Source organism: Pagrus pagrus (genome assembly GCF_965226575.1).
Source record: "Pagrus pagrus genome assembly, chromosome: 2".
NCBI lineage: Eukaryota > Metazoa > Chordata > Actinopteri > Spariformes > Sparidae > Pagrus > Pagrus pagrus.
Genome location: NC_140186.1, coordinates 27273862 through 27284002, shown reverse-complemented (window position 1 = coordinate 27284002; position 10141 = coordinate 27273862). Strand labels below are relative to the sequence as shown.

The 10141-nt window shown below is 40.6% G+C and overlaps 1 protein-coding gene across 1 annotated transcript; it reads right to left on the bottom strand.

Moving 5' to 3' along the window:
* Positions 1 to 6818: 6818 nt before the first annotated feature.
* On the bottom strand, positions 6819 to 8501 carry LOC311263745 (tripartite motif-containing protein 16-like; the record flags this gene model as incomplete). The annotated part of the gene is made up of 1 exon (XM_084364018.1): positions 6819 to 8501. One exon carries the CDS (start codon positions 8499 to 8501, stop codon positions 6819 to 6821), a length of 1683 nt encoding a protein of 560 aa, XP_084220144.1.
* Between the last annotated feature and the right edge of the window lie 1640 nt (positions 8502 to 10141).

Below are 10141 nucleotides of genomic sequence, written 5' to 3'. Positions count from 1 at the left end.
AATGTCTGTACAAAATTTCATGTCAATCCATCCAATGGTTGTTGAGATCTTTCATTCTGGACCAAAGTGGTGGACTGACATTGCCATCCCTACAGCCGAGCTGAGACATTTTGTTAATACTAGGGCAGCAATTCAAGTTTTCTGTTTTTTAATACATTATTCTTTCAGGAATACATTTCTCCATCTGGGCGAACTTTAACTTTCTTTGTGCACTCACAGACAACTGGACACAATCCATAACTATGCTTCAGTACCAACAAGTCTGCCTAAAAATAATACACAGAGTACTTCCTGACCACAGTGTGTCTGTCAGAGCACAGAAACCACTGCACAGCATGTGATATTATTCTCCATCTGTCAGAAAAAAGCGGACATTGGCGGTGACGGGGTGAGAAAAAGTTATTCATATAGTTAAGACATCATTTTCTGGTGCAGTATGTTTGCACCTTTACAAACACTGAATCGACTCGTCGTTGAACAGCGCTTACCCTTTATGACTCTAATCATAACCCCATGAGTCGATGCTATAACAGTCAACAATGGCTACATCATTGGACATGCTTCACTGACAATGTGTCCACTCTGTACCGTGGGTTATGTAACTGCAATATTGTGCAAAATATGAAAGCAACAGTGTGTGTGTGTGTGTGTGTGTGTGTGTGTGTGTGTGTGTGTGTGTGTGTGTGTGTGTGTGTGCGTGTGTGTGTTTGAGAGAGAGAGAAAGAGAGACAGAGAGAGACAGAGAGAGAGAGAGTAGTGTGAACTTTAAATCGTGAAAACAAAAAAGAATACATTCAGCACATTTGTCATGACTTCAAGGAAACAGTTGGTTATGGGGAGAAACACTGAATGTAAACAGGAACTTAGTTTACAAAGGGGTTGCATGCAAAATGTATGAAACTGTGTGTTAATGCACATCAACCCTCTTATAATGTCTTTTATGGACAATTCAAATACAACTAGCACCTTTGGCAGCTTTGTTGGCAGAAGGTATCCATTACATCATAGATAGTGTGGTCGCAGGAGGATAAAAGATAGATAAATCTTTTTTATGGTGTGAGTACTATATGATACTTTGTACCCTGGAGGCTGTATAATCCTCATATAGATAGCATAAAATGGTAGCATATGCTCAGAGCAGAACAATGTGTGTGTGTGTGTTTGTGTGTGTGCTTAGCTCTCATGTCTTCAAAGGGCTTTTTGAGGGTTAAAACCTGGTTAGAAAGAGTTAGGTTGAGATTAGGGAAAGTATTACTATACTCTTGTGAGGCCAAATGTGACATTGATTGGAAAATTTGTGTTTTTAGTCAACACATTTTCAACAGAAAATCTGTCTTATATATTTGGCACCTGGTGTTTGTAAGACGTCATTGAGGTTCTATCAGAAGACAAGATCAAGATGTGTCTGTTGTTATGGTGTTTTTGCCGGACCCATACTGAGAAAACAGGACATCTCAGCTACTATTCTTAGACCCCTGAGTTTTAACAATATAGGCCTAAATCGCTGAAGCACCCATTGGGGTTGAGGTAAGGTGTAGTGGTTGTATTATGTCACAGAGGGTACTCAGAACTACAGAAGTACAAATGTGTGTGCATGTGCTTCATTAGACCCCAAAAACGAAGCCAGAAAGTAATTGACTGCCTGAACATAGAGCGGACAGTGGCCTTGTTTGACTTTGTGTGTGTACGCTCAAGTTCAAATCAGGCAAATCAGCTCACCCACTCCCTCCCTCCCTCTCTCACTCACTCTCTCTTTCTCTTTCCTTTTTACATCCCTCGATCCACTTGGACACACAGTCCCTGTCGACAGTTTCGGTAATGCAGCAGCTTTCACCGGTCTAATCCTGCTTTTGGACATCAGGCCAGGATTCATTCCTGTTATGTGAGGTTGTGTAATCGCAAAATGAACAGAACGGTCAATAATCCCACATGCCGATACAGAGTTACTCTAAATTAAATTAGTTCAATCAAGATTTTACTGGGAGTGAGAACAGACACTTTTTTTTTAATCTGCATTCAGAAATCTTTACCTCTCCAGCTACATGGAGGGTTGCCAGTTTGGCTCTGTGCATGAATGTGCAACCACTGCAAAATACAAATGCAGATTGATACATCCTGTAGATCTCATTTTTAAAGGCCGTGTTACTTTCAGACCGTCAGTGCGGTCTGAAAGTAACACGGCTTAATAATGCAGAGAAAATCCATTTATAGTTGTTCAGTGGAGAGCCAGAGCTCCTAAAATATTAACGCTACAATATACTCTATAGTGAATGGTGGTGTGTGTTTATCTGTGACTGTGTGTGTGCAGAGGTTTGATGAACTGAAGTGGCTCTGCAGCGTCATAGCTGTCCTTGCTTCACAGTAACACTGCTGTTCTGTTGAGTTCACACATTCACCGGTGCGTCACACAGTGTGTCTTTTCCTGCATGATTTCCTGCACAATACAAAGTGTTTTCAAAGAATTGACTTGTTGAAATGTTGTCTTCATTTTAATTCCATAATAGCTGCTGTTATTGTTTAAATGTCAAGTGTCCGTCATATGTTTTTTTAATGCAGTCATACAAGGATTTTTGTATATGGATGATATGAGCTATCTTTGTGACTTCTTACCACACACAGTTCGAGGCAAAGTAAACGTAAAAAAACTGATTCATGTTAAATCTTATGTAAAGCATTCATAAAATTATAAAGGCATGACAAGGCTGGATTATCAATATCGTCTTTGTGATCATATTACCATTTTTGTCATTAGATCTTGATGTGACCACTGATTTATTTCTGTTGACTTCCTCTTTCTGCTTTTCCGTCTCTTATTTGATTAAAGTGTCCTGAAATGTCCTCTGCACAGGGAAAAGTCTTACATTGAGAATGATTCATCTTCATTACTCCACGAAGGAAAACAAGAAAGAGAGAGGGACAATAATTGCACATCTGTCCCAAGTCGACCTTCCTTTGGCTGCTCAACATTCAAGTTGTTCTTCTGTGGACTGCACTAAATCTGTGGGAGAGGAAGAAAATGTGATGCTTTTGCTTCCATGAAACAATCAAATTAAGTGGTTCAATGAGGTCTTTCCATTAGTAATTCCCATCTAGCAATGAGGATTTACATAAAATGAAACTTACAATGTAACAGAGCGGTTGTAACCTGCTAATCAAAGCCGAAAAATGCAAAAACATGGCATTATAGAAATTGTAAGACTTTAAGCTTCGATTATAATAATGGAATTTTACACCGTTGACCTGTTTAGCTGTTGCCTGCTGTTTGAAAACTCAATTCAACCCATTTCATGGTTTAATGCCTACTCTAGGCAAAACCTGTGGAAAATCACTCTCTGCTAAGTCCTTCCCGCCAAACCCACAAGTTCGATCAACAGCAGAGTCTGTTGTGTCAGTCCGTCTTCTCAAAGACCTCCAGCACGTCGTGGCCCCAGGACAGAGTGCCCTAGGTACCATCTTTACACCAAAATAAGCGTTTATATGCTGGGTTTTTAATGTAGGGAAACCCACCAAATATAGAGACAGATGGAAAACTATTAATGCACCAATGTCCTTAACTTTAACATGCGTCATAGCATTGTGAATATTAACATGTCCAACTGGGTGTCATGTTTCCATCTGCTTATCAGATATTATTGGATTTTTGCCCAATGACAGAAGAAAACAAACTGCCTACCTCATGGCTTAATTTTTCATGCTTCTGTGCTTGTTTTATGGACTCTTAACTCTTGGATATTGCAATGAATGCATAATACATGCATAATACCCTCTCTAGAGGTATAACATGATGTAAACAGGAAAGGAGGAACTAGAAAGTGGAAGTAAAAAGAGGATTTGTTGAACAGTTCAATTGTTTGTTCTGTTTGGGGCACTGTAGTTCAGAACTCCGACTCTGTCCTCGTGTTACCTCTAAATCCCAAATCACTTACCCATGAACACCACTAAAATGAACTGCACATGAAGCCTCATGACTGCCTCGAACCTGTTAGGGAAGTGTTGCGGTGCAATCTGCTGATATGTAATATCTCATAAAGCAAACACAGTCTCAGTGAATAACAGATTGATAATGGACAATTAGATCTGTAGCACTATTGTGTGTGTGTGTGTGTGTGTGTGTGTGTGTGTGTGTGTGTGTGTGTGTGTGTGTGTGTGTGTGCGGATGTTACGGGCTGACTTCCCAGCTGATCTGCTCTCAGGCCATCTTGGATGAGCAGGTTTAAGAAGCTAATCATAGCTGTGATAGTGCACCTGGAAGCTATTTGCTGTGCCGAATAAAGGTTAATCGCTTCGCCTCCAAACCACTGTGTACTTGCCAGCATGGAATAAGTAAAACCTATCAAACCATTAAACCTGCTACAACCCTTTACAAGCTATTGCTGTAAAACCTGTTGGATATTTTTGAAGGGTTACTCCAGCAGCTTAGTGTTGCACTTCCAAGAGACAGATCAAACAATGATTGGTTGACCCTGAACTCCAGAGGTCGAGACTTTCAAGGCCTTTTCACAATGCTGTGGAGTTACCACCCTGACAACCACCTACCTGCAGGAGGACAGGAAAGTGTTGAAGCTGCAGTATGAGCCTGCGATGACAGGCAGTTGCTTTGGTGGCTCAAGGTTACATACATTTTCCCACAACACCTATACTAGCTTGCAAATCTCTGTATATGAACATGTATATGTAAAATAAAGTTAGGGGGTAAATCTATGGCTCTGTTGTGTCAATAATTCCCCTAGGAAGTCCTGTAGTGTACACACAAGGCACAAGGAGCTGCATACCAGTCATCCGTAATTTGGTAGAAATGTTGCCCCATGCCCAGTTTTTCTTCTGGTTGTCCTTATGCCAGGCTGGTGCTGTGTTGTACAGCTCTGGGTACACCAACATTATCAGCTCCTTCATGTTTGCTTCTGCACCACCAGGTAATGCCAGGCAGTTACCACCAGGTTTAGCACGGTGAACAAAAGCTGTGTGCATCCACATGGTCGCTCATCCCTCATTGAAATGAGTGCAGGTGGCTGGGCTCCAGCACAGCGGTCTGAAAAGGTCTCTTGTCCCTTGTATGGATAAAGTTCCATAAAAATCTGGATTGATGCAACACAACTGCCTCCCAAATGCCTTCGAAAAAGGTCAGACCTCACCATCAATCACCAGGCTTTTTGTTAATAAAATTTAGTCACAAGCCCAATAACAGAAGACATCGTGCAACTGTATTTATAGTCTGAGTGGTTCTCTTCATGATGAGTAAACTCAATTTAATGTGTAAAATCACTGGAAAGCCCCTATAAACCCAATTCACTTCAAACAAACTTAAAATGGCCCTCAATCTTGTTACCTGGTAGTAATTGTCATGATATTAACAAAATACCAGCAATATTAAATACTGCAGCAGGATGTCATTGATCTTTGGCATTACTGTGAATGTGTGATCATTTGAAGTAAATTATTTCACTCAAATTATATTTCATATATAAAACCTCAAACCTGTGTTTTACATACTGTGATTTGATTTAAATCAGTTGAAAACACCCAACACTTTGTGACATTTCACTTCTGATGTTTTGTGCAACTGTAATGACGTCACACTATGGATCACGCTGGATGTAAACAAACCTCAAATAGAATCATCCATTTCTATTTAGTTGCTGACAAATGAGTGTGCGGTTGTGTTTGTTTTTGTCTTTGTCTGTCCTGAGGCCCTGCATGTTTGTGCATGTGAATGTGGGAGAAAAAGAGGGGGAGGGGGGGCTCTGCGCCACAATGTGATGACGACCTCCATCATCTGACATTCTGTAATCAGGATGAATCAGTGAGCGCCGGGTTATATAAGCAGATTCATGTCCCAAATTCACCCTCACCCAGATTAGAAACACTGCAGACGCAACTGCCAACAGCCTGCTGATCCCATCCTGCAGGCATGAGGGCTGATGTAATAACAGCTGGCTGCCATCTAGAGGCCGAGGGCTGGCACTACACTTTGTATTTGTTCATTTTTTGCTCAGCTGAATTTTGCCACTTGGAAAAGAAGAGATGAGAATCTGTGAGAATGATTGAGAGAAGGAGAATGCTGGTAAAACATGCACATTTTCTGTTAAAGCATAGTTTTTGGTTACCAATGTTTAGTTCCTTCTTGTACTTGTCAAATTGAACAAACAAGACTTTTACGTTCAATTTTTTCATCCCCTATGACGAAATTAATTTTGCTTCTGTAACCGTGTTTCCTGTTTTTTTATGTCTGTGTAATTGATCCTCTTTACTGACAAAGTGCACAAACAAACTATCAGTAGTAAAAAGCAACATTTGATAGAAATCATTAATTTCTCTGTGAAGTTGAAAGGACAGAGACTGATGGACAAATGCTCTTCTGCTCTAAACTTTGTATTTTGCACTGCATCAGCTCTGTATGATATCCTGGAATGAAGACAGGAAGAAAATACTGTTCATGTTAGTTTATTCATGATGTAAACTTACACTTTGTTCAATGCATGTACGGATTCACTTCACTCACACAGTAAGCTTGATCAGTATCTCAGCTATGTAAAAGAAATCAATTATGATGTCCTTATTGATTACGAACAGGATAATTACAGTTTTATAATACCTCATAGTTCCTCATCTAGACGACAGCAAGAACAAAATTTGGTCAGCCAGTCAATTACATGTAAATATAAAAGAGTCTTTACAAAGTGATGAGAAATATATGGAAGTCCGTTTCCACCAGTAAAAGAAAATATATAACTTAGCCTTGATAATAAAAACATTCACATGGTAAATCAAGTTGACATTATGAGATTAAAAAAATCATAATGAGTTATTATGACTTCTGTTTATTTGAGTGTACAGAACTCAGCAGTGTCTCCGTAGCAGTAATCAAGACACAGTCCAGCATAGAGAGGCTGAGTGAAGATGGTCTGGACTCTGTGGAGGAGGGTCATAGTTTTAGAGACGCTGTAGAAGGACAGAATACCTGCACTGTGATCCAGGTACACTCCAACTCTGAAGGACAGAGGCCCTGAGACGGGAGTGCTGATATTGTTGTAAGTGAACTTATATTTGTCTGTACACCAATCTAATGCCCAAGATTTGTCATTTCGTCCAAATCCACATTTATCCGGGCTCCATGCTCTGCTGATATTCTTGTATGCGACTGCTACACCAACTCCTCTCCCTCGCCACTCTACCTCCCAGTAACAGCGTCCAGTCAGACTCTCTCTACTCAGGACCTGAGACCAGTCGGTGAATCTCTCTGGGTGACGAGAGTAAGACTGCTGTTCTCCTATTAATGTTGCTCTTCTGTTCCTCTCAGATAATAACAGCTGTGTGTATGCTGTGTTTGAATCCATTGTGATTTCACGTGAATATTTTAAGAATCCAGCTCTGGTCCTGGGCTCTGGTTGTGAATTTGACAGTAAAACATCCACTTTGGTCACTGCCTGTGAGATGTTGGTCCATTTCTCACTCAGAATGTCCTGCAGCTTATCTCTGACCTCTGACACAGCTGCTGTCACATCCTCAAAGTACCTGAGAGGACGGATATTGATGCAGAATGAGTCTGTAGATACACTAAGTCCTGACAGCGAGGTGTAGTCGTTTAGAAACTGGTTGTGATCCTCTGTGTTTGAGAGCTGCTCCAGCTCAGTGTCCTTCCTCTTCAGCTCAGTGATCTCCTGCTCTAGACTTTCCTGAAGCTCTTGGACTTGACTAACTTCTGCTTCCTGCTGCGATCTGATCTGCTGCTTCATATCAATGCTTCTTTTTGCTATAAGACACATCAACTCTGTAAAGACCTTGTCACTGTCATCCACTGCTTTATCAGCAGAGTGATTGATCGCCTCCACCTCCTGTTGAAGAACCTTCACATCTTTCTCTCTGTCCTGGATTCTCTGCCGGATGTTTTGTCGACTCACCTCCAGCTCTCTCTGCCTCTCAGTCCTCTCTGCTGCAGCTGACACTGTGTCGTGGCCTTTATGTTCATCCATTGAGCACAAAAGACATATGGACTGCTGATCAGTACGGCAGAAAATCTTCAGCACCTCGTCATGACGAGAGCAGATGTTCTCCTGGAGCTTCTTGGATGGCTCCACCAGCTTGTGTTTCTTTAATGGAGCTACATCGTAATGAGGCTGGAGGTGTCTCTCACAGTAAGAGGCCAAACACTGCAGACAGGACTTGAGGGCTTTCAGTTTTCTCCCAGTGCAGAAATCACAGGCCACATCTTCAGGTCCAGCATAGCAGTGATCAGCAGGAGCAGCTTGGAGTCCAGTCTTCTTCAGTTCCTCCATTAAATCCGCTAACATGGTGCTTTTCAGCAGGGCAGGCCTTGGTGTGAAGGTCTGCCTGCACTGTGGGCAGCTGTGGATGTTCTTCTCATCCTCTCTGTCCCAGTGGGCTTCAATACAGTTTCTGCAATAGCTGTGTCCACAGGGAGTAGTCACCGGATCCTTCAGTAGATCCAGACAAATCGAACAGGAGAAGGTTTCGCGGTCCAGCTGGACTCCTTTCTGCGCCATTTCACCTCTCAGTGACAACTGTCTGAGTTTCACTTCCTGATAATTGAATCTAGTTTGAGCTCTGATCTAATCAGTGTGTTGCTGCAGTGACTGGAGCCTGTCAGCTCTTGCACCTGTTGGTTACACCCATCCTCTGTAACTGTAGCTCTGAAGGGGAGGGAACAATGAGATACAAGGTACAAGGTAATAAAATCGTCACTATACAACACAGGTTTGCAAAACGAAATGGAAGTTCATAAACTCCTTCCTGCTCCATAAATTACAGAACACAGTTCTACAGTGTACAGTACAGTTAATAAATATGTGGATAGAGTGAGGCTCGCTGGGTTTGAAAACAGGAAGAAGAGGGAGGGCTCATTGATTCGATTCAGGAAGAGAGCAGCTCTGTGAATCCACGTTCCATGTCCAGAGGAAGTAAAAACACTTCAGAGGACACAGATAGCTTACTGATAGCCTGTAGCTGCACTTCCATAAACTTATCCTTATCCTAACTAACTGGTTCAACTCTGACAGCATCTGTTTGAGAGATCCTTTATTGATGAGAAGAGGATTTGCTCATAGAGGAAAAACTGAGCTGAACCGAACTGATAGCATTGCCTAAAATCCTTGATTAATTTACTTGAGAAGAGGGTTGACTCTGAACAGGTTTGAGAAACCAGACTTTCAACTTTCAACAATCTGAATTTCTATGTTTTGTTGTTTATTGCTGAATCACTGAAGGCTGGCCATTCTTTGTTAAAGTCTGTAATCTTTATTTTTTGTCAAAAAAATAAATAAAATAAAGTCAAGCTCTTGTTGTAAAATACCCCTATCTTTTTAAAAGATTTTGAAAATGTAAATGACAGTTGTCAGGGCATAAATGTCTAACAAAACCATAGCTGTCAACCTGAACCTGAAATGTACGTAAATATAAAAGTAAAAAGTATCTCTCTGAAGGACATTTCTACCACCCATTTCTGTGTAAAGCTAATTGAACATCACACCATATTAATATAATTCGAAGACTATCAAACTTAAAGGTAGAATCAGTAGTAGTTAGTTAGTTAGCAACAAAATGAAAAAAAAAGAAAATCCAGGCAGAGGGCTGCCCGAAAAATAATCAATACTGCTGTTCAATTGCATTAAAACTAAAAGTCACAAACCTGTTGTTGAAAATGTAAGGAGTAGAAAGTACAGATATTTGTGTTAAAATGTAGGAAGTAGAAGTAAAACACAGAAACCTGAAAAATGGACTTAGTTAAGCACAATAACTAATTATTTATACCTCGTTCTTAAACACCATTACTAGTCGATGTTGTCATGGCTGGTATATAATATATTATGCTCTGCCAATAGATCCCCTTAAATCCTGCACACTGGACCTTTAATTATTCTTCATGCAGACCAGATTTATCTCAGCAGAGTACAGCACTTAAAAGGTTCAGTCAATTAAATCGTGGCTAATTAAGACTTGTACATAATACCTGAAACTCCACACTGTGATGGTGTAATATCTCTGATAAGCTCTGCTGCCTGAATAAATCACATTACACTATGAGACAGTTTTACAGCATTAGAGTTCTTTATTAGAATTATGACAATTAAAACAATAATTAAAGGATTTTAAAGCACTCTTTTGAGAATAAAAAAACATTGTACAA